The sequence below is a fragment of the Maylandia zebra genome, linkage group LG20 (assembly GCF_041146795.1).
Source record: "Maylandia zebra isolate NMK-2024a linkage group LG20, Mzebra_GT3a, whole genome shotgun sequence".
Taxonomy (NCBI): domain Eukaryota; kingdom Metazoa; phylum Chordata; class Actinopteri; order Cichliformes; family Cichlidae; genus Maylandia; species Maylandia zebra.
This window is the reverse complement of record NC_135186.1, coordinates 28,961,358-28,984,479: the sequence shown is the minus strand read 5'-3', so window position 1 is coordinate 28,984,479 and position 23,122 is coordinate 28,961,358. Positions and strand designations below refer to the sequence as shown.

Sequence of the window (23,122 nt, the reverse complement as noted above, 5' to 3'; positions counted from 1 at the left end):
TGTTGAGTCACTGATAGCCGTTGTTCCTCATGTGTTGCACAAATGCTGCGAAACGGCATATTTTATGTTTTCATTTTTGTAATTTATGCATTTTCGTTATTTATCACAGTCGTGACATTTTCCATTATTTGCATAATTAGAAAAGTTGCATTTGTCTATAGGATGTGTGAATGGTTGTCCTCAAGGAGCAGCTTCTTCTGTGATTTTAATGCGGTTACAGCGAAGAAAATACAACTTTATAAACTATTAGATTGAATATATTTAGGGGATGAAGCTGTATAGAGGCTCCTGTGCGGTTAACTGACTCCCAGCGGGTCCGCTTTCAGCACCCTGGTCAGCGCATGCGGATCTTTTCCTGCCCACAGAAATGAAAACATTGCAGTACCGCTCGGCATCGGGTCCATATATTTTATTAACACGCTCTGTAGACGCTTTAATGGGGTCAAACACTTTGCGTCTCATAGCGGATCCACGTCATGACGTTACTGCTTCAGCTGTGAACACCGGGATATGAAAGACGCACGCAAATCAGGACGGGGGCGGTTTTTGCTGTAGAGAAATGTGAAATATCCAGAAAACCGAAAATATCTGTCAGATACTTAAACCTCGGAGTCCGGGGGGCTGACGCAGGTTTTTATTTCCTCTGACTCAAAGCCTGGCTGAGCATCACCAGTGGGCTTGCCCGCCCGCCTCGGACTGTGGACGGCATTGTCTGGCCTGCTTCACCTCCACACATCCATCACTGAGAATAAAACAGGACAGGTGCTGTGTCACGGAATGAAGACGCGCCGGGGACGATGGACTGATAATTCACGGTCGCGCAGGAGGGAAAGAAGACGAAGGCGCGCATTGTGTGATGTGTTTTAATTTATGTTGATGGTTGGTGTGAAATTCAGGTCATATTTTCAAGACATGTAAACGGCGATGCAGAGTGATGGCGCTCAGGCCTGTCGGGTTATTTGTGTGTTTTTTCTGTCTGTGACGGTCAGAAGCTCCAACTTTCCTCGATAAGGGAGCCAGGGTTGCCGCTCCTCGTGTTCACGGCGGACCTTGATTTATTAGCCATACAATTAAGGCACGCGGTGAATGCCAAGAGAGGAATCAAACTCTGCACCATCCCCGCATCATTCACGGAGACGGAGGGCTGCTGAGACAGGAGGGAGCGCATCTGCTGCTTCTCATCCCATCGCTTTTGATCAAAAATTAACCACGAGTAATAGAAAATCATTTAATCTCATTTTCTATCGGTTTAGAAGTATTTTTTTAAGAACCCGTAACCACAAAATACTCATATTCAGCCTGTCGCTGCTTTCCTATCAGTGAGGATGAATCAGTTCATTACTTTATGTCAATAAAGTCCTCATATGTGTGTTTAACTGTGTTCAGGAGGAAAATAAACACAAACAGCATGACGCAAACTGGTATGAGCTTTGTATTTATTATGTTAAAGAGTACAACAGCTTTATCACTTGATACCTTAACTGAAAACTAATTTTTTAAAAACAACCAAGCAGATAATGAAATAAATTTGAATCACATTGTCCACATTAAGAAAAGATTTTAATGTAATTATACTTCCAGTATTACTATTTACGGGTACTTTCCTTTTCTGAACTACAGCTTAAATAAAAACACAGATTTTTGTATTTCAGACCATTCATTTTAGAGCTTTTATCACATTATTTCTTTTATTACTTAACGAAATAAAACTCTACTAAGATGTTAGGCTGTAATACTATAGATGACGTTACCTATAGAATGTAAGTATTATGAGTATGAGTATTATGCAAAGATTATAATCCAGTAATCACACATATGATACAGTGATTTAGATTTTTGTATTCTACTCATATAGGATTTACAAGAGTGGTAATAGTTGCCTCAGTAGACCCTGAAATTTGTGACTATTTCCTGCATCTGTATTTTCATCTGATTAAATATTGATTTCTTCATGTTGTTGTTTTTGGGTCCTCTCGTTAAAAAAAATCCTGGAAACACCTCTGCATTCCAGTGATCTTCATGGAGACATCAGATAACAAGCAGCTGATATACTGTAAATAATGTATTTGCTGATTCAAACATGAACTTGTAAAGATCGGAGGTGTGTCTGAAGGAGAAGCTGGGAGTCTTTAGCCAATAAAGCACACCCCATGCAGTCATCCTTTCTGGCTGTAATAATAACCAGACAAAATCACCTTTATGTTGTGTTAAGTAAAACTGGTGCCGGAGGCCATAAACTCGTTAGGAAAGTGTTTACTGAGGTCACAAGTTAAATTTATAATTTTGCTAGACTTTTATGTAACCGGACCTTTTCAAACTACAGATGCTGCCCCCTGCTGTTCATTAGAAAGATGGAAGGTTGAAAGTATTTCTGCTGTGGCTTCAGTTTTGTGACCTGAAAGCTACGCTCATCTTTTACATACAGTCTATGGTCCTAATGGTTATTGAACCATGCTTTTCTGATTTCCCACAGCACCACCTATGGTTCCTCTGTGCCTCTGTTCTGGTCAGTAAAGCCACTAAGCTCTTTTCCTCGCTACCTGAAATCATGGGCTGAGTTAAAAGCAGGGAGCTAAAACACCTTGTTTCAGAGGGTGAACTGAAGAGCTAATGCTCAATATAAGATAAGGACTATTTAAAACTGAATGATGCAAAGCTAGCATCGAATAAATAAATATTTGCAATTAATTATTTTAATCAACATTTTATAAAATGGAATTCCTCCAGAAAACAATCAATGCAACAAGCAAGTCTCTACACTTGGAAGCTTCTTCTTAACACTTTTTTTGTTTTTGCTATTCCTAAGTCAAAACTTCGAGTTAGTAAAAATATCAGAGAAAGTTGAGATGTCAAAAATATAGTCAAAAATTTTAAATAATATAAGAAGTTTTCACTTAACTGTGCCAGGAGAAAAAGTTTTTGTTTTGGTGGAAACAAGCATCCATACTATACTTTCTGTTCTCAAACTTGTCACATGTGCCTGTTTCAGCTGGAGGTCACTTCCTGTTAAAGAAGAGTTCTTTCTTCCTACCGTCACCATGATCAGTGACTGAGAACCTCAACTGGAGACGTGCCGTATCGATCTCTGAGACGTTCTAATTTTGTCCGCGAAGCTTTTGTGGCAACTTTTTTTATTTTTCAGAAACAAACTTCCTTGAATGGTCATAAAAACAGAAACACAAACAACAGATAAGTATGTCTTTAATAATGAATATGATCAAATCTAAGAATGTGATAGTGACCTCTGATACAATAGATATTTAATTCAAGGGTGACTTAAAACTTTTTTTTGCATAAATTTTCTATATTCCAATACCATTATATAATTCTGATTGCTCCACAGTCCCTCTCTTTTTCTTCCACTCGCACACACACACACCCACGCACACACCCACATCCACACACAATACAGCAAGCAATTAAAAAAAGAAAATAACAAAAAAAAAGTCACAAACATATACCATATAGGCTAGTCTCTGCGTTTTCATACACTTGACAATAAATCAGTTAAGTATAATGCTACAGTTAAACATTTTGAGGCGATCTCAGTTAGAAATGCCAGTACATTAAAGCTTACATTTTCCGAGGATGAAGGTTATAGTGATGGAAATGATGAAAAGATTATTATAATGTTAAGAAAGAACAAATAAAACTAAACGACGGGCCTGGCTTGAGTTCTAAAAGCAGTGCATGCTACATTGCCCAGAATTTCATAAACAGAGAAAGGGGAAAGAAAGCAGATCCTGTGTTGATTTAAAAAAAAAAAAAAAAAAAAAAAAAAAAAAATCAACTTAAACAGTATTATTTGAATTTCCATCGTTAAAGTGAGAGCAGGACCACCTTTACGAGCGTTTGATCTTCAGACTTATTTTCCCTGAATCTCTAGCTTGAAAAAATAAATAAATAAATTGAGGTACAGTACTGGAAATAAAAAATATTCCACACTACCGCTGCAAAGAAACGTTACGGCTCCACCCTGTAATGACAAAATCGCACATTTTCTCAACATTACGTTAAACCTGGTGATACATCCTTCAATATATTCTTATAATATTAATGCCTTCTAATGCCACCACCTTTGCACAATTATGTCTATGCATATAGAAACCTTCAGAGACCCCTCACATGAGGGGAAAAAAAAAAAAAAAAAACAGAAGGAGGAGGAGGAGGGGGCATGATAGAAGTCATTATTTTGTCTTATGATAATACAAAATACAACTGGCCACATACAGATAGCAGACATTTGTCAATAAAGTTGTTGTTCACTCATTAAGATAAAGCAATACAAGCACTTAACATTTCTCCAACACACAAACCACAAAGTGAACAGTCACTGAATATCAGCAGCATGTTGTCGAGAGATTTTTCCAAACAGACGTGCAGATATTTAGAATTAGTTACCAATTTCAGATGTTCGAGGGTAGCGATAGAGATTTATAAGGCTAAAAAATACAGAAAAAACAAGAAAATAGATATTATTGAAGTGATTCATCTGGTGGAACGAGCTTCATCCCTGCACGCATATTGAAGACTGGAACCGGTGGCTCAAATAGTTTGGTCGCAAAAATTAAATAGAAAAAAAAATATTCGTTTTCAGATATTTTTTTTTGTGTTTGTTGGTGTCCTTGTGTTTTCTTTTTAAACCTAGATTTCAGCATGTCCATTCAAACACAACCGTCGGCTGAGCTTTCAGAAGAGATTTCTATAGCTTACTTCTGACGGTCCTGAAAGAGAGAATAAAAAAAAACAAAAAACAAACGAATCGTTATCCATGTTTCTACAGAATTCATATTCTCATTCCAACTTTACACCACCTGAGAGAGAAAGAAGTAAGATAAGCTTTACCTGATCGATTCGGGATCGACTCTGTATTGAGGCAGGCTCGTAGCTCTGTTAGAAAAAAACACATGAAGACTTAATGAAGTTCTCAGCAGAGAATTATGCTAGGAAGCATCTCCTCAGTCACACTGGAGTAGAAATCTCCTCACGACTAGAAAAATTCAGTAGTTGCTTGGTGATTTACGGTCAGCAACCAGTTGCAAGTAGTCTGGATGCCCAGAGGTTCAGGATGATGAACCGCTGGGCAACCAATTTCAATCACAAGAAGTTCCCTTTACTTCATTAGAAGTGCTCATCTGGTGGCAGGCAGCCTGTCTCCAAACAATTGCAACCACTCAGAGGGATTGTTGAATGTTTGCAAACAATTGCTGTCTGTTTATAGACGCACACAGGTTGCCTACATGTTACAATCAATCTGAGTCTTGACTGCAACGTAGTTGTTTGCAGTAGAAGACTTTGAATCAGCTGGTTTAGCTCTGGTTGTATTCCTATAAAAATGCAAAGTCACCAAACACCTGTGTCATTATGCAGTTAAATCGCTGTGCTTGACCTCACCCAACTGAGACCAGCACACCGACTCTCTCATTGATTTTTAAATCACCATCTCGAGGCACCAAAGTTGCTTTGAAGACAGCAGTTACTGTAAGTGCTGCAGACTTAGTGCGAGTCTTCAGAGTACGCTTATCGCAATGGGTGGCAATAATTTTGGTAGTGTTGGGATCTCCAACCACTGTTTTCACTAGTGGGACTGTAGCATAAATGCTATAAATTTTGCAACAAAACTTTTATTTAAAATATAATTACCACGCAATAGGTATTATGATCCACAATAAAAACCAGGAAAAACCATGAATCTTTACAGCATAATTTACGCAATACATAATAATAGGCTTGTGCGCGACTAGTTTATCAGTGGGCTGATAAACTAGCCCACTGATAAACTAGTGGGCTGATAAACTAGTGACAAACTAACTGTGGACACAGGTGGAAGCCTCATGGCTGAGTAGTCGTTCCAGTTATACTTTTTTGAAGTACACCGCCTGAGGTGCATGCAAATCCCCATGGTCACACACAAAAAAAACAAAACAAAAAAAAAACATGGATATCCACATGAAATCTTGCGCTCACCATCTGATGATGAAATTTATATAAACTGGGACTCGGGTGAACAGGGAAGTATAAATGAGGTTTAACCAAGAGCAACAGGTCTCCATTCACACCCACAACCATTTCAGAATCACCACTTAACCTACTATACATGTCTACTTGTATTTTTCTCATCTATGACACAACTCATGATGAGCTGCATCTGTAGCCACCAAAAGACAACATCAATCAGTATAGATAAATGCACCTGTGCTTCAAACCTTAATAGTTTATCAACCAACTCACAAATCAAGCTTGATTAGTGTTAGCTGATAACTCAGCATGCAACTTTCTAAATATGGTCACTTCTGACTTGTTCCTGATGACTTAATGGGCTCAGTTACTAGTTTCAGGTAATATTATGTGGCTATGTCCATCTTTATATAAAGTCTATGGTTAGTTAACATAAATAACTCCATATAAGGCAACATCATAAATCAGGTCAAGTACACGTTTTGTGCACCTTGTTGTAAGACATTAAGAGTCGGTTTCGCAGTCGGTGATTGAACGCAGTCCTAATCTAAAAAGAAAATTCAATGTCGACTACAATAGGAAGTTGTATTTAGTCTAGGATTAGGCATAATCCATGTGTAAGAAAGTAAGTCTACAATAGGATTATGGTAGGGGTGTTGTAGTTTTTATCTGAAGCAGTTTTTACACCTGAACCTCAGACACCGTCACCAGAATCAGGTCTGAGCGTTGTGCAGAGCTGTCCTTTCTCACAAGCAGCACACAGCAGGAAATAACCTGCGTCAGATGGGTTCTCACTGCTGGAAATACTATTTTTGGTTTAGGCAAGAGAGCTGACTGAACAGAGCGTGCAGGAGGCAGAACACATGACGCCCACTCGCTTGTTGTGAATTCACAGGACAGTTACCTGCATTGTTCTCAAACAGGCACTATCAGACATCACGCAGACCTGGAACTATGAAGCTGGCAGGTTTAAAACCGTTTGATGCCTGATCTGACTGCAGTTGCACAGGTTCTACTGCTGCTCGATTATGGAAAAAAATCCCAAATTTTCTAGTCAATTTTTACACCCGTGAGGAACACCTGTCAAGAAAACTAAAGACAAAAACTGTATTTTTATAAAGAAAGAAATCCTGTTTCTCACTCACTGCATGTACCCACAGGCTCGAGTATGGTGATACTGTTTATGTGCGCGCTTCTTTGGCCACTTTGAGCCTTCTCACTCTGCACTGCATCACTGGGAGACAAAAGTGAGATGGTCTTCTTTAAATAGCAGATGACAGCAACAATGTCTGATGTTTCCATGCAAGGTTGTGCTGCAAAGATTACCTGGTCGCATGTGCTCTTTGTTTAAAACACAGCACTTGCAGTGCCCAGAGGGCAGTTAAATATTACCTGTACCCTTATTTTCACACAGATTATTTATATGCATCTGTCACAGCTATTGTAGGTGCTGTTCTTAATTTGCACATTAACGAATAATGTGTTGCTGTATCTGTCTGTCTTAAACTGTCTTGAACTAAATAATGTAACTCTTTTGTGCACCTCAATGAGAGAAGGTCTTTAAATAAAGGATTTATTAATGGGCACGGTGGCACGGTGGTTAGCACTGTTGCCGCACAGCAAGAAGGTCCTGAGTTCAATTCCACCATCAGGCCGGGGTCTTTCTGTGTGGAGTTTGCATGTTCTCCCCGTGTTTGCGTGGGTTCTCTCCGGGTACTCCGGCTTCCTCCCACCGTCCAAAGACATGCAACTTGTGGGGATAGGTTAATTGGATAATCCAAATTGCCACTAGGTGTGAATGTGCGAGTGAATGTGAGTGCGAATGGTTGTCTGTCCCTATGTGTTGGCCCTGCGACAGACTGGCGACCTGTCCAGGGTGTACCCCGCCTCTCGCCCTATGACAGCTGGGATAGGCTCCAGCGCCCCCCGCGACCCTGAAAAGGATAAGCGGAAGCGAATGGATGGATGGATTTATTAATGATAGTACTGAGATCGTGATTAGTCATTATGATTTCCCACTTTGAAAACATGGATTTAAATAGCGGCTTTATTACCTTCTTGATTATCTTGATTTGCTAATTACAAGAAATTAAAATCGGATCAATTGCGAAGCTCTAGTAACACACAGGACATGCTGTAGAGCATGTGTGCAAACAAAAGTGAAAAGCAAGGGTCCAAAGAAGATATTTTAGTAGAAATGTGAACAAAACATTCTTCCCCCACATTAACTTTTTTCATACAGCAGCAGCAAAACCTTAACAGATTCATTCATTTGTATTTAATATCAAAGACATGTCTACCTTTTTCACCACCTCCTCTTCCTCTTGCTTCTTCTCGTAGTGGGAAAAGTCATCGAAGATGGAGGTGGTGTGTTTGTACTGGGCAATAATCTTGAGCACCTGCTTTGCTTTTTCCAGAGGAACCTCTTGAGTGTCACGTGAGTTGGTGACCGGCTTGTTGTCGTTGTTTTCCAGGCGGATGTGGCGCAGCTGGCTATTAGGCACGTCCTTAACAAACAACCAGTTCACATCAAACTTGCCCTTCCACTTGTCCTGCGCCCACACACCTGCGCTGGTGCCGTAGTCCACCGGCGAGCGCATCTCCGCCACGCCGCAGAAATGCCCGCTGCCATTGACGCTGAACAGCAAGTAGACGGGCCCTTTAGAGTTCATGGCTCTGTAGGCTGAGTCTAGGCGCTTGTTGCCGTGCTCTGTGCTGCACCAGATGGAGTACTTGATGGAGCGGTGGATGTCGTCCTCGGAGTAGCTTTTAATGATAAACACGCGGCCGTTTTTCAGGTTCCAGTCAAACTCCTTGGGGTTGTAGCTATGGGCCGCTCTCAGTTTCTCCAGCACAGGGTGGGACTCTGATCCCAGGTCTGGAGGCCCCACCCCACCCCCTCCATTACCAACACCACCGCCGTTGGAGGAGCCGCTGCTGTCCAAGCTTCCTCCACCGTAGCACAAGTTGCGGTTGCGTGGGGCTACCCAGCGGGTCTGAGGTGTGGGAGCAGAGTTGTGGTTCTGGTAAGAATGAGGCGGAGGCGGACCCTGCAGGGTCATCTGCTGCACCAGGGACTGGGCAGAATGCAGGGATTGCTGAAGGGGAGGCAAGAGACTGGGAGCATGGGAGTGAAGCTGGGGCTGGTGCTGTTGGTGGTGGTGGGGTAAAGGAGGGGCCATCTTGGTCACAGTCCCTTTATTGTCCCACGTATCAATGTCCATGCTGTGTTTGATGGGAGGTGGAGGCAGAGGTCCTCCGACTATAGGAGGCTTGTTCTTGGTCTTTTGTTGCTGCAGCTTGGCAGGTTTACTAGCGATTGCAGCCCACGATGTCGGCTTCGGAGGGGGCATTCCCATTGGTGTGCCACCGTTGCCTGTGGCAACAGCAGCCGCTACACTGCCGCTGCCACCGATCACGGAGCCTGCACTCTTCACACCTGAGCCACTTCCAGTCACGTCCCCGCCTATTTTGAGGCCCAACATGCCCTGCTCTATGCTGTTCATACCTGGGGCCTTGCTTAGGGTGTCACTATGGAAACCTGTCTGGCCATCAGGGACTAAGGTGCCTCCAAGTGAGCTTGGTGGGTAGCTGTAGCTCCCCCCGTAGGCTGAGCTCTGAGTCTGCTGTCCCTGAGAACCACTGGTGCCCCAGGCAGAGAACGCTGGATTCTCTGGGAAGAAGTTAAACCTGTGAGGGTAGATGCTGCTGCTGAGCCCGCCCGGCTGCCCAAACACCGTGTCGTGCATGAAGTGGTGGTCTCCATTGCTGAGCGGGGCATAGGGTGTCAAGTAGGGAATCGGTGGATCACCTCCTGTAGACCAAGGAGCCTCACTGAGAGGATAAGGAAATCCAATAGAGGGGGCATAGTAGCTGGACAGGTAAGGGTCTGTCATGGACTGATAACTGTTATTCTGCAAAAAGAAACAGAAAAAGATCCTTTTAACAAAATCAAAGTAAATGTTTTGCTCTTTCACCCTTTTCTCCACACTCCACTGTCCCCTACACCTTACACTCTGTTATACTGAACCGCTTTAATCACCTGATAATTGTCGTGCTGATTCCACTCCATTTAGTACGCCTTTTAGTAAGGTACTTTATTTTGCTTTGTTGAATTTGAGATATTTTACTTTCCTCTTCTCAACTTGACTCACGGATGCAATCATGACTCATACGTGATAATAGGAAACACCACTTATAAACCCACAGGTCACGCTGTTGAACAAAGCAAACATTATGTCACAAAACAAACCAGCATCCTCCTCTGTCACGCCAACTTTCTGCATGTCCTCCGTCACTACATTCTCTTTCTTTTACTGTCTTCTTCGTCTTTTCCTCCTGCTCCATATTCAGAACCCATCTATCCAGTCTAGCCACAATCCCTCTACTGCACATGTCCAAAAACCATCTCAACTTTGCCTCTATAACTTTGTCTCTGAACCAATCAACCAGAGGTGTCCCTCTATTCAATTCCAATGAAAACCTTACTTAATGACACCACTGAACAGCATGATGGGAAGAAAATATGCTAATCAAGGCTAACTGGCGATTTTACCCAGAGACAGAACAATTTATGCCACAAAGTTGGGAAGAATAATTTCAAATGGTTTTTATTTGAAAGCTGCATTTAAACATTAATGCTAATGAGCTAAACAATCATTGTTTAAAGACAGCAGCCCAAAAAAATTATATTAGTTTTGACTGTATAGTCCAAATACTATTTTTAGGTATGAGAGTCTAAGATCAGACTTTTTGTTCCTTTGGTCGTGCTGTTTCATTTTATTTTATTTCTTTTTTAATGATGACATTAAAGAGTTTTATATTTTTTTATAATGTTAACAAAATTCACCAGATTTTTTGGTCATACTGCCCAGCGCTACACTGATTCAAAGTTATAAGAGGATAAACCTTAAAATCCTAAAATCATTTTATTTATAAGGTCTCCAAAAAGTTAAAAGAAACAGTGACCCCACTGTTTTCCCTTTCAACAGATCGAACATGCATATGTGCGCACATGTATATTTAACCAATGTGATCATATGTTAATTCTTTTACTTCCTAAAACTCAAAGACTAGTTTGGTTATATTACATTGTTATTATTCAGTGCTTTCCATCTCATCACTACTTTTGAGCTGCTGTAACAGGTGAATTCCCCCCTGTGGGATTCAATAAAGTTTTCCTACCTGACTGGACTGGCCGGTAAGATAGGGCTCAAAGTCATTATCATGGACAGCATCCTTCTGATGGAGGGAGCCATTCTGCACCGAAACTGAAAAGGCTGCAATAAATAGAATCAAAGCTGCACACGGGAACTTATACACACACTTTGAAAGAAAAAAAAAAAAAAGCTAAAAAAAAAGAAAAATACCCGTTTTTAATATTATGACACCTCATGATATATTCACATTGCAGTTAATAATGATACAAACTAAACACCAGCATGTATTCACTCTAAATGTACAAATAGGTTTCCAAAAGATGTGCACTTTGTGCTACACAGCTGTAGACAAATGAGAGGAGGTCAACGTGAATGATGAGTACCGAGAATTAAAATTGATTTTTCTGTCTTCCTGATTGATAAATATAGCATTTAGGAGCTGACCTTTTGAAATATGTGAGGTACCTTAATTTTAAAAGATTTTTGCAGTGGTTATCACTATTACAAACCGCTACAGAAACATGTTCCATATTAGGTGGTGATGCACTCAGTAATAAGCCTGCCAGGCCAGTTTGTCCCCCTCTAGATACAGAAAACATCTAGAGATCCATCATCTCTTACCTTTGCTTGCATCTTGTCCTTTCGATGTCTTATCAGTCGTTTTGGGAGGATGAAAAAAAAGAGAGAGAGAGCTTGTGTGGGTCACGACTGGAAAATTCAGAGCATTAAGACATCACCCTAGCCTCACACTGAGATGTATTCAGACATTTCCTCCGAAAAACCTCACTGACACATAAAAAGCATCAGCGCTCGGCGATGTGGTATGTTAGGGCCACTCTGATACCCACTGGGAGCTGTGGTCCAGGCCTTGGTTTGTTACCAGCAGTGAGTAGTTTTCCAGCTATCCTTAGCTTGCAGCGGGGGCATCGTCTCCAGAGAGGGGTGCACACCATGCTCATCTCTCCTTCCTGCAGAAATATAAACCCGAAGCTGAAGGTATCCCCCTGTTTGCTGCTTACCTGAGGGTCAATGCTAGCGGCAGACATCATTCATTCACCAGGTGCTGTGTTAGACTGGAGCCCCGATGAGACGTGCCGTGTGTAAGCTGCACACTCCGCGGTGTGGAGAGGCTATTAGCCGGAGAAGCTGGCTGCTTGCTCTGCGTTACTTTGCTGCTAACAGTTAAACAGAGTTAGCAGCAGCTTTTAGCCGGTGTCTCTACTCGACCCGGACTGTTTGCTCCTCGTAGCCCTGCTGGCACTCCGCGCTGCCCTGTCCACATTAATCCAGCGGGGCTGCGATCCGCTCCGACCCCCCTCTCTGCTAAATTAAAACCCAACCAGCCTCGGTGGCCCTGCTTCACTTGCCCCAAACGGCAGCTTCATCCGGGGTCTGCGGGGCGGAAATGACGCCGCTAATGTGAAAAACGCGTCCAAGGCTACCTAGCAGCAGAAGTAGCAGAGCGAGCTCATGTCATTAATTTCATTTTTTTAATTAAAAATAAATTAATTGATTAAATCATTTCTTAAAGGTATGGAATCTAATTCTAATTACGGCTTTTTAAGAAAACATTTTTTCTAGGAATGGAAGTTTTTTTTCTGCCACCGATTTTTTTTTAAACTTACTAATCATAGGTCAAAAATTAAGTTAATTTAAATAAAAAAATTTCTCAGAAGTTATTTGGATTTTTCTCGGACGTTTTTAGTTAAGTCGAACCATTTGAGATAATGCTACGGAATCCTGAAATATGCATGACAAAAATGTTTCTGTAGGTCCAAATTTTGGGGATAAATAAATCAGTATATCTTATCTTTAAACACAAAATATATCAAAATAACCTAAATAAGTGGAACAGTATAAACTGTAGCTCAATAAAATACAATCCAGTATGACAAAAGAAATCTCTTAAGGGGAAAAAATATTTGAAAGCAAACAACAAATAAATAAATAAAAAATCAACTGAAAATGGTCCAAGAACACTATACTATAACACTATGTTTAATAATAATAATTTCCAAAATATGGGACGACTAATCAAATTACAGTCACTTACATTCATAATGCTTTTTTGTGCAGTAGTGGTACAAAATCATCTAAAGTAAATGACAACATTGCTATATTACTTTATTTTTTACTCTTTCTTTTATTACTGTTTGGTAGTTTGGTGATAAATGAAACATATTTTATAAGTTCACATAATTAATTTTAAATGTAGCTAGCATTTAAAGCTGTCAGTGTAACAAGTGCAACATTTTTTTTTAATCTAAACTGTACACGAGACAAAATTGCACACAAAGAAATGTAATCTTAAGTAATGTACAGTACTTGAGTAAATGTACTTACATTTCACTAATGGAGGTAAAACTGTATATGAATGAATAAACATTAGATGAACATTAGCAGTAATCCACTATAAGGCAAATTGTGGACACAGTTTATTCCACTGACTGATGACACACATTATACACGTTGGGGTCCTCCCTTCTTCTAATTGAAATTACACATAATAATAATTTGTACATTTTATGAAACATCAGAAAGAACACCAGCTGCATATGTACAAATTTAGAACCACAGTATTCTGTCAGACAGCCGAACCTACAAACAGTCTTTCACATACATGCTGAGAGGTAGCGTTACTACTGGATAAAACTAGAAAATATCAACATGCAATAGACTCCTCTTTTGAATCAGGCCACAGTGTGAGAAATGTACACAGTGAGATTCGGCATCTCTGTGTGAGTGTTATTGACCATGTCAGAGATGACGCACTATCAGACTCTGCAGAGTTGTTTGATCTTCTTCTTAGTTCCTTCTCAGCTTTTCACTTTTTTTATTTATAATCTAAAAAACAAAAAACATAGGAAATACATTGTGCAGCAGAGGATGGGCCTAGCTTAGCTTACATGAGTGCAAACAAATGTGGGCTACTTACCAATGGATTGTAACACTAGAAAAGCAACTTAGAGGGTTTGGATGGATGGTGAAACTCACCAATGAAGTTAACTAAAATAAACATAAAACAAAATGAATGAAAGGCGTGCATAAACATGCCGTTTCTTTGTAATGGATTGTTATCCAATAAATTAGATAATGTAAGAAAATGAGATTGTATTTGACACTGATCAGGAGGACACTTACAGCTGTCATCCTCTTCTGAAAATGTGCTGGCCACATAGCAGGCGTAAACAAATCCCGGGAGCTGTAGGATTATCACAAAAGCATAAGAAAAAAACAGCATATTTTAAAATCTTCTGTCTTTTAATATTAACGCAAAACACAAAGCAGACAGTAGACTTTGCTGACAGCGAAAGATTTTATGAGTTAGTGGGAAAAAAACATGTAAATAATAACTTACCTCTTAATTCCAGTTAGCTATCTTATTTGCATTCCTACTCAGAGAAACTATCTGTCTGTAGATGTACTCTTAAAATATTACACAAGAAATTGTTTTAGATATTAATGGTTTAAAATCTCTGCACACCTGAATGAACAACAGGTGCGTAGGAAGAAAGAATTAGTATTGAAAAGATTCATTGTAACCTCTGCACTACGTCTTGCTTGCCATGACTTTATTAAATCAAAACCTTTTTCTCCAACTGACGTTCATCAGCTAGAAGAAATTTTCACATAAGGACTCAAACACAGTTTAATATACATGTTCACCAGCATACACCTTAAGGCGATTTATACTGTACGGTAAGGACCCCACAATAATACAGAGAAAATATCAACCAATCACATGACATCATGTGACCAAGTCTTCAGTTTAATAGTGATTGGGTCTTCAATATATGGAGTACAATCAAAAAGTTGCCATTGAGCTGCCAGAAATTTGGCTATTCTTAACTTTCTACCTTTATGTTCTATTAGGACCACTTGCTCGTGCATTTTAATGATTTTTAGCATGCACCTCAAAATAGCATCCACTTTTTGCATCAACTTTTATGTTTATCACTGCTAATACTCCTGATACTCAGAGAGGAAAGAGCAGCATTCAGTGGAACAGTTATGTTTCAAAGTGTGAAGGAAGCACAGACATGAGTATACTGGTCATTTTCATGATATTCATAAAGGTTTTGACCCATGAATGCACCCTGCAGTTTCAGACTGTTGTGTAGATTTATGCTTTAGTCCCCTGAGGTGTTTGAGGCTTTCATGCCTGCTCACAGGACACTGAAGACTTAATCTTTGTCCACCTGCTCTACTTGCAAGTACAGCTTCTTGCAATTCTACAGTGTCTCCTTCATCAACATGAAATTTAAGTTGAGCACAGAAGGAGATCACAAATGCACAAGTGCAAGTGGTCAAAATAGGAATGTGTGAGGACATTACTAGAAGTGAAGATCTACCAAAATCAAATCAGAACTATATTTTTCTTTTTATCAATGAAATTAAGGCACTTGTAATAGAGTCCAGAACACCACAACCAACTACTGGTATTTCAAAAACACAACCTTTCCTAATCATAAGCAAACCTGAAAAACACGCTTTATAAAAGCAGAATTTATGGCAGAGCTGCTGTGTTGAGTGTATTTAGCATATGCAATACTTTGTGTAAGGAAGTAGGCCTTCATCAGGGTCCCCTAATGAAGGCCACAAGCCAAACCATGTTGGTCACTTAATAAAGATTTCTATTACTTTAAGTGTCGCTGGAGTCTCCACGACATCTGATATCAAACAGACTCAACCGTCAATTTTTTTATATTCTGTTTGAAGTGAATAATTAAAACTACTTTTAGTCACGTAAATTAACCCAGTGTTGACCAGAGAAATGAAGTGCTGTATAAAAAAGACATAAATATAGATTCATTAATTGAACAAAATTGAAATAAATCACACCCAGCAGATTGAACTGGCTTCAAAATGTTTTCAAAAACAGGACCTAATATCGCAGTAATTCACTTTTGTAGATAATACACAAACTGAAAGTGTGTACCAGCTCTCTCTAGTGTGATAATATGATGTTATTCTTAAATATCGGCTCTGTTACTAATCTACAGATTCTGTTGCTAAGCAACAGTTAGTTCCCAGGTGTACTGATGCATGCTTATTACAATTAAAATGACATTAAATAATATATAAATACAGTTATGTCCATATGTTTTGGGGTAATGACACATGTTTTTTTATTTTTGCCATACTATTTTATTATTTGGTTTTGTTGTCATGGGGTGACATATGCTGATCTTATTTTTATGGATTTCTGGACCAGTGTAGCTCTAATGACATGAAAAGACAGCTTTTCCACTTCACTTTTTAACCAGCCCTTGCTGTGAAGGCGACATCTGGCAATGGTGCCATTTTAAAGTCTTGTTAAATGAAGTGTTGAACAAAACTAAAGACTCACTGATACGAGGAGCTGGATGATGCAGTGCAGGATTTCTATGTACTGGTATTCCAGCCAGCAGCTCAGCACTGTGGTAAGCTCTGGATTTTGCTGGTTCTTCCATCCAGCAGAGGGAAGTCTCTCGCTTTCACATCCCGGCCCATTCTCCTTCCACCAGGAATGATGTGAGGATACACCGAAGGACAGAATATCACCATCCTTAAGGGAGCAAACAGACAGGTGGTAGTTCATTTTGTTAATATTATTAAGCCTGAAAAGCAGCACGATATCCATAAAATTCAGAAAACATAAAAAACTCAATGCAGTACAAATTTTATTCTGACTTTAGTGAAAATGCACTAAGAACCAAGTCTTATTTCACCTAATTTTACTTTTTGTCCTTTTTCTTTATGCACCAGTCACGTAAGAGTGTTGCTACAAGCATATACTTACCAGAAATGTTATTAGGTACACCTTGCCAGTGCTAGGTTGACCTTTGCCTTCAGCCCAGCTTTAATTCTTCATGGCATAGCTTTAACAAGTTACTGGAAACATTCCTCAGAGATTTTAGCCCATTTTAACATGATAGCATCACACAGTTGCTGCTTTCATTCTACCACATCCCAAAGGTGCTCTTTTTGTGATCTGTTCACTGTTTAAGTACAGCAAAATGAATTTGAGTTTTGTAATATGGTGCGTTATCCTGCTGGAGGCAGCCATCAGAAGATGTTTACACTGTGGTCATAAAGGGATGGACATGGTCAACACTAATACAGAACCGGTAGGCTGTTATTTATTTATTTAATCAATGGTAAATTGGCAATAAGGGGTCAACGTGTGCCAAAACAAATATCACCCATAACACTACACCATCAGCAACCTGAACCGCTAATACAAGGCAGGATGGATTTATGCCTTCATATTGTTTAACCTAAATTCTGACCCTATTCTGAATGTTTTGGCACAAATAGAGATGGGCAACATTCTTTTAATCTTCTGTTGTCTGGTTTTGGTAAGCCTGTGTGAATTTTACCCACATTTTCTAGTTCTTAGCTGACAAGAAAGACACCTGGTGTGGTCTTCTGCTTCAAGGTTCCACATGCTGTTCATTCAGAGATGCTCTTCTGCATATGTTGGTTGTAACAAGTGGTTATTTAAGTATCTGTTGCCCTTGTACCAGCTCAAAGCAGTCTGCTTATTCTCCTCTGACCATATTGTCTTGACCATGTCTACATGTGTACATACATTGAGTTGCTGTGATGTAACTAGCTGATGAGACTTGCATTGCTACATCTTCAAATTGATATAACAGAGTAACACTAATAAATATTGCATAACTGTAGTGATCCAGTTATGAAAACACTACACAGGGATGATTTGCAGGAGAAATGCCTAAGAAATGTTTTACTCGACCAAATGTTACATTTTAAATCAGTGAACAGAATCCAACCATCATTAAAATTAAAATACAGCATTGTTTGTATTCGGGGAGCTAAGACAAGATTGAATGACTGACTTGAAAATTATTCTGAACAGTTTTATTTTTAACATTTGTCGTCATTTCCCTAAATTATAATTAGGGTTTGGTCTTCCCGAGTGCAGACAGTGTACATAAACAACTTAACGAGACTTGTTTGCGGCTGAGGATAGGCACATTGCTGTAAGGTGTCTGTCACTCTGAGTCTGTAATTGGAGGCAGATCTTGAAAAGAGTGACATGGACAGAGCTGAACATTGTATTTAGGAGCTCTTGGTCCCTAATTACCTGACACGTACGTGACCATTAAAGTTACCTTTGAAAGCCCTCCCAAATCCAGGTAGAGACAGCTCACAAAGACATTCCAGCCAACCCACAACAACGTCCACAGCAGGTACTGAGAAAACAGAAGCACAGAATTACACTGGGAATGACAGCATGGACTGAGGTTGAGGTTGGCTGGGCTGAGATGTAGTGAAATATATATAATATATATATATATCACTATATAATAAAATGTATATTTTTTTCCTGTTAAATACAGTAAAGTTATACTACCATGACATATTCAGCATAATCCAGATCAACCCAGCTCACTGCTGCTTGGTGTTATTATACTACTCAGCTTTCTTACAAACTTAACATGAGATGGTTTTGGTCACAAACACCATACCATACACTACCAGCACAGTTAATGCTGCATAGCACAGGGAGCTGCTTTTTTCCACTGACTACCTGATATTTTGTGGGGCTTTTTTTTTAATGCGTTTCATTATGTTTTTTTAATGTCTTACCCTTTTTTGTCATACATTAGATGGAAAACAAAGGCTGAAAACCTCTGTCTGTGCAGAAAATACTGATCATTTTAGTGCTTAGCTTGGTACAATGACATGAAAATGGGAGAAAATAGCCTAGATGGCACTTCAATCTGCACTAAACAAACTGCATCTTGTTTTTGTAATTCTCGCAAAAAGGAAGTGTAAAAGCCATTTTTAGTGGTTTTTTTCTAGTATGTTGTTTTCTAGTAGGACTCGTTTTGGTTATTGGCTGTGACTGTGTATAAAAGATGAGTATAGCTACAGTTGCATTACCCATTTGTTTCTGGACTGCATCTTGAAGCATCTGGCTGCTGTTATATTGTTTTTTAGAGCTAGAATTAAAACATATTTTAATGAGAAGAGCAAAGTCATCAGCAAGATAACCATTAAATATCACTGTTTATCATACATATATATATGTATATGTATGTATGTATGTATGTATGTATGTATGTATGTATGTATACATATATAAGATAATATTGTGAATAACTGTGCAATTGTTCTTTTTGCAAAGCTTTTCTCAGTTCTGGCTGGTGGATTATCTCTTTGTGTTCGTACACTTATGCTTGAGTGCAATTTATTACTGAACTAAAGCATAAACTAAAATCAAAATAGATGAGTTATAAATAACTGATACACACTGCAGTTGTTATGAAAAGGAGAAAATACCTATAGGGACATTTTTTAACTTTTAGGCTTTAAATACATCAATAAAAACATTTTAATATGGAAGTCAAAGGGGATTGATATGCTTTTGGAGTCAGCGTCTAGTGGTCATTGGAGGAACTTCAGCCTTTGCACAACTGAATTTTTCAGCCCTGGAAGTGGCCACTCATATATATCTCACATATAACCAGCACTGGCATAATAGAGAGGCCTCAGCAGTTCAGACGAGACCAATAATGTCACTGTGCCCACTCAGCTGATCTCTCCTGATATACTTCAGCTGTAAGTTACACTGATTCATAACAGTTTGGTAATGAAAAACTTAAACACCCATAACACAGATATGTTTCTGCAGTGCTAGCACAATTTAATTATTTGGTTCAGAGTATCTTACTGTTTCTGCAGCAATTGTGGCAACCAGTATGACAAAGGAGCACACTGAGCGGACAGGGCATGTGCAGGTCAGATTTTGGAAAGTAGCCCTGATGTCTCTTAAACTAAAAAGAGGTCAGCTTGAGCTGCTTGTTTTAAAGCGCGACCTTTGTGCTGAAGATATTGTGTGCTCACAGTCAGCTGCCCCAGTGTGTGGGGAGTTCATTGACCTGTTTCTGCACCTTGAGAATTTGTCCCTCCTCTTTTCCCTCCTGCATTGCCCCTGAAATATAAGACAGATAATTTTGCACTCTTCTGACTCCTCTGTCAAAGTTGGTTGCCTTCTAGTTCACATGGTCTGCTGCCAACTCCGGATATAACATATGATTTAAGTAGCTGTGGAGATGCTGGTAAGTCTAAATAAAGTTAGCAGTCATTATATTGAGCCTGACTACTGTGTATTCACAGTACTGATCTTCTTGATGGGAAGCTTGAATGAACTTTTTTATGACAAACCAAAAACAGCTGTTTCTTATGAGACAACACTCAGTATTAGACTTACCATTATAACGTAGCGTGATCTGTACTGGACTGCACCAAACAGGCCGAGGATGACCATGATGATGTGAAAAAAGTTGATCATGATGGGAGCCCACTGGTAGCCCAGAAAGTCAAACACCTGCCTCTCCAGCACTGTAATCTGCAGGGCAGAGTTTTAAATGAATTTTAAAACAGCAGTGAGTGTCAGTTGAGCCTATGCTGCCATGGCTTGTTAGACCATGATCTTTGACCTTGTTTTCTTTTTATAAGTTTCCAAGGCAACTGAGCCATGGGAGACAAAGCATTCTCAGGGAAATACAGCTGGTTTATAGTGTCATGTCCTCTGGGGTCACAGTCCCAGTGAGCCATACAGGGGGCAGGGTGGGAAACACAGAGGAGGAGGGCAAAGTGGGAGCAGCCCTTTATTGTGGTGGTGGGCGGTCACTGCTATTCTCCACCTTCAACTAAAATTGCCCGCTACAGAAAATAAATGATTTGCTGCAGTCAACAAGTAGTAGCCTACTATTTTCATTACAGCCTATTCTGCTAATTGTTTGATCTATAAAATGCCATAATGCAGTCATTTTCAACTGGCCGAACCAAAAGTCCCAAATAAATTGACTTTACTGTAACAGAAGCGCTAACAGAAAAAACAAAAAAAAAAACGGCAAATAATAAAAGAGCAGTTCGTTTAGGCGTTTCTGCTTTTTAGATTTTACTAGCAAATTTTACTATAATTTAATTTATTACCAACTGTTGCGGTATAATTGAATGACAAACCTGAGTTAATGTGAATGAAAGAACATGCGTAAAACCGTTTAACCTGCTTTTGGTCGCAGTTTGCCTTAAATGGTCTTAAATTTAATATAGTCTTAAAAAACTGAAGCCTTAAAGCTTAATGCTGCGGAACTTCTTTCACTATAAACAACAAAGAAGTGATTCAAGCATAGCAGTCATTAACATGCAGTTTTAAATAGCATTTTTACTGTTGTTGTTGTTGTTGTTGTTTTTTTTCTTTTAGGTTGCTTTGAGTTATTAAAGGGGATAGACAGCAGCTGGCCTGATGCCTAAACAGATGTGTTTATGTCGAAGCATCATGTGCGAAAAGCTCTTACCAGCTGCAAACAGCACAGGAGGATCAACATGCATCGCGCCGAGCAGCACCCCATCTTCTTCTTCTGCTCCCTGCCTCCGCTGGTTTGATGATGGTGGTTGTGGGGATGCGGATGTGGATAATAAGGATTTTTTTTAATCCGCTCAAACACAACAACCAGACCTGTGAACCCAGTGGCAGACTCTGTGAGGATAGGTACCTTTACTCCACGAGTATAACACGGAGGCTGCTGCGCGAAAACTACGGAGAAGGGGGAGGGCAGGCTGATGTATAAAGGGTGAATAGTGCCACACCAAACTTTTATTTATGTTTTTTTGGCAGAAAGTGTCTGTGATGCTCAGTGAAACTAAAGACTGTGTTTTCATCTTTTACTGCTGAATTTATTTCATGTTGCTGTTGGTTTTCAATTCGGTTCAACCTCAACCTTGTAAACTGCACAATATGCCATATGTAGATTATGTGATACAATTGCACATTTATTTGCGTACCTGTGGTATGTTTAGGTAAAATAAAAGTACTACAGATGCTTAGTAAGTATCTTATATTGTGACAATGATTTAAAAAAAACAACAACAAAGAAAAATGGAAAAAAATGAAAATGAGGTTACATTAAAGAAAAGTTAAAAACAAAGTAAGGATGATATTGTGCAGAAGGGTAGTAAAAAATGCATGAATAAATAATATGCACACTATAAATCTGAGAAACAGCTTCTAAAAGTGTAGGAATCTTATGCCTGACGGTTTTGAAAAGAAGGTGGGAACGTTTTCCTGAAACGGGGTTGAATAAGTCTGAGGGAGACGGCGCTCTGCTGCCTCTGTTGTGGGGCATGGAGTGGGTATGATGGAGAGCAGTTTGTTCAGTGACTTCCCGTCCCCCACTGACTCAAATGCCTCCAGATTCTGGCCAATGATGGTTCCAGACTTTTGAATTAGTTTACTGATCCTGTTGGCATCTCTGGCACTGATCCTGCAACCCCAGCAGACAACAGCAAAGTAAATGGTACTTTCTACCACAGACAAACAAACAAAAAGCAATGCAATACGCACTGCAATATGTTCAAATACAGGGTATTAAAGCTGACTGTAGCTTCTCTCTTATTAGCAAGGGCCCCAACTGTTCCCTCTAAGCTGAGCGCGTGAGCAATCGTGCACTGCTGACACAGTCTCCGCGCACAGAAAATCAGCGAAATAAAATAAATACATGTATTTACTTTAATTCCAATTCAGACTGGATTTTTTTGTGTGTGCAGCGCAGATTTTCTGTGTGGGGAGACCATGTGAGCGGTGCGCGATTGCTCACTCGCTCAGCTTAGAGGGAACCACAGCGGGTAGATCTGCATATTTGATTTGGCAGACATTTTTCTTTGTTTTTAAGCGAATATCGTTCCTGAGACAACTCCAAAGGGATTTACATTGCCTCCCAGGACTGAACGACTTCACATTGTAGCCTAAAATATACTGTAAAGCAAGCAAAATCATTTTTGTAGAGGCCAAGAATAAAAAACAAAAAAATTGACATAACAAGCCCACATAAAATATGATATGTATGATTCAAAGTTCAAAATAATCCATATTTATCTTCTACTGTACCCTGGTACTGCCCCTGGGTTCATCCAGGAAGCAATTTTCATTCCTTTCCTTATAAATCAATGTTCTTCTGCCAGAACCGAAGCACAGCAGATGCTGT

General features: G+C 39.7%; 2 protein-coding genes across 4 annotated transcripts; both read right to left on the bottom strand.

Moving 5' to 3' along the window:
* Positions 1-3,184: 3,184 nt before the first annotated feature.
* ythdf1 (YTH N6-methyladenosine RNA binding protein F1) lies at positions 3,185-12,638 on the bottom strand. Of its 3 annotated transcripts, none has more exons than XM_004546398.3 (6): positions 12,137-12,638; positions 11,739-11,766; positions 11,143-11,237; positions 8,259-9,872; positions 4,846-4,890; positions 3,185-4,724 (listed from the first exon to the last, which is right to left on the bottom strand). In XM_004546398.3, the coding sequence occupies exons 1-6, from the start codon at positions 12,164-12,166 to the stop codon at positions 4,710-4,712; spliced, it is 1,827 nt and encodes a 608-aa protein (XP_004546455.1). In that variant the 5' UTR covers positions 12,167-12,638; the 3' UTR covers positions 3,185-4,709. The 3 variants fall into 3 exon arrangements, with proteins under 3 accessions (XP_004546455.1, XP_076734705.1, XP_076734706.1); XM_076878590.1 differs by lacking the exon at positions 12,137-12,638 and adding an exon at positions 11,966-12,124; XM_076878591.1 differs by lacking the exons at positions 11,143-11,237; positions 11,739-11,766; positions 12,137-12,638 and adding an exon at positions 10,001-10,736.
* A 448-nt stretch (positions 12,639-13,086) lies between these two features.
* nkain5 (sodium/potassium transporting ATPase interacting 5) lies at positions 13,087-21,564 on the bottom strand. The gene is made up of 7 exons (XM_004546397.5): positions 21,437-21,564; positions 20,344-20,481; positions 18,239-18,319; positions 16,468-16,665; positions 14,259-14,319; positions 14,053-14,123; positions 13,087-13,961 (listed from the first exon to the last, which is right to left on the bottom strand). Exons 1-6 carry the CDS (start codon positions 21,488-21,490, stop codon positions 14,068-14,070), a joined length of 588 nt encoding a protein of 195 aa, XP_004546454.1. The 5' UTR covers positions 21,491-21,564; the 3' UTR covers positions 13,087-13,961; positions 14,053-14,067.
* Positions 21,565-23,122: the final 1,558 nt, after the last annotated feature.

Bases quoted from the DNA above. Each gene is read 5' to 3' on its own strand.
- nkain5 (XM_004546397.5), bottom strand. From the start codon at position 21,490: ATGGGGTGCTGCTCGGCGCGATGCATGTTGATCCTCCTGTGCTGTTTG. The intron at 14,320-16,467 runs GTGAGTCTTTAG...ATAATCCTACAG, and splicing joins TCATCCAGCTCCTCGTATCA to CTCCCGGGATTTGTTTACGC. The intron at 14,124-14,258 runs GTAAGTGTCCTC...TGTTTATTTTAG, and splicing joins TTCAGAAGAGGATGACAGCT to TTAACTTCATTGGTGAGTTT.
- ythdf1 (XM_076878590.1), bottom strand. From the start codon at position 12,076: ATGAGCATGGTGTGCACCCCTCTCTGGAGACGATGCCCCCGCTGCAAG. The intron at 11,238-11,738 runs GTAAGAGATGAT...TATTTATTGCAG, and splicing joins AGGACAAGATGCAAGCAAAG to CCTTTTCAGTTTCGGTGCAG. The intron at 4,891-8,258 runs GTAGACATGTCT...TTTTTCTAACAG, and splicing joins AAGAGGAGGTGGTGAAAAAG to AGCTACGAGCCTGCCTCAAT.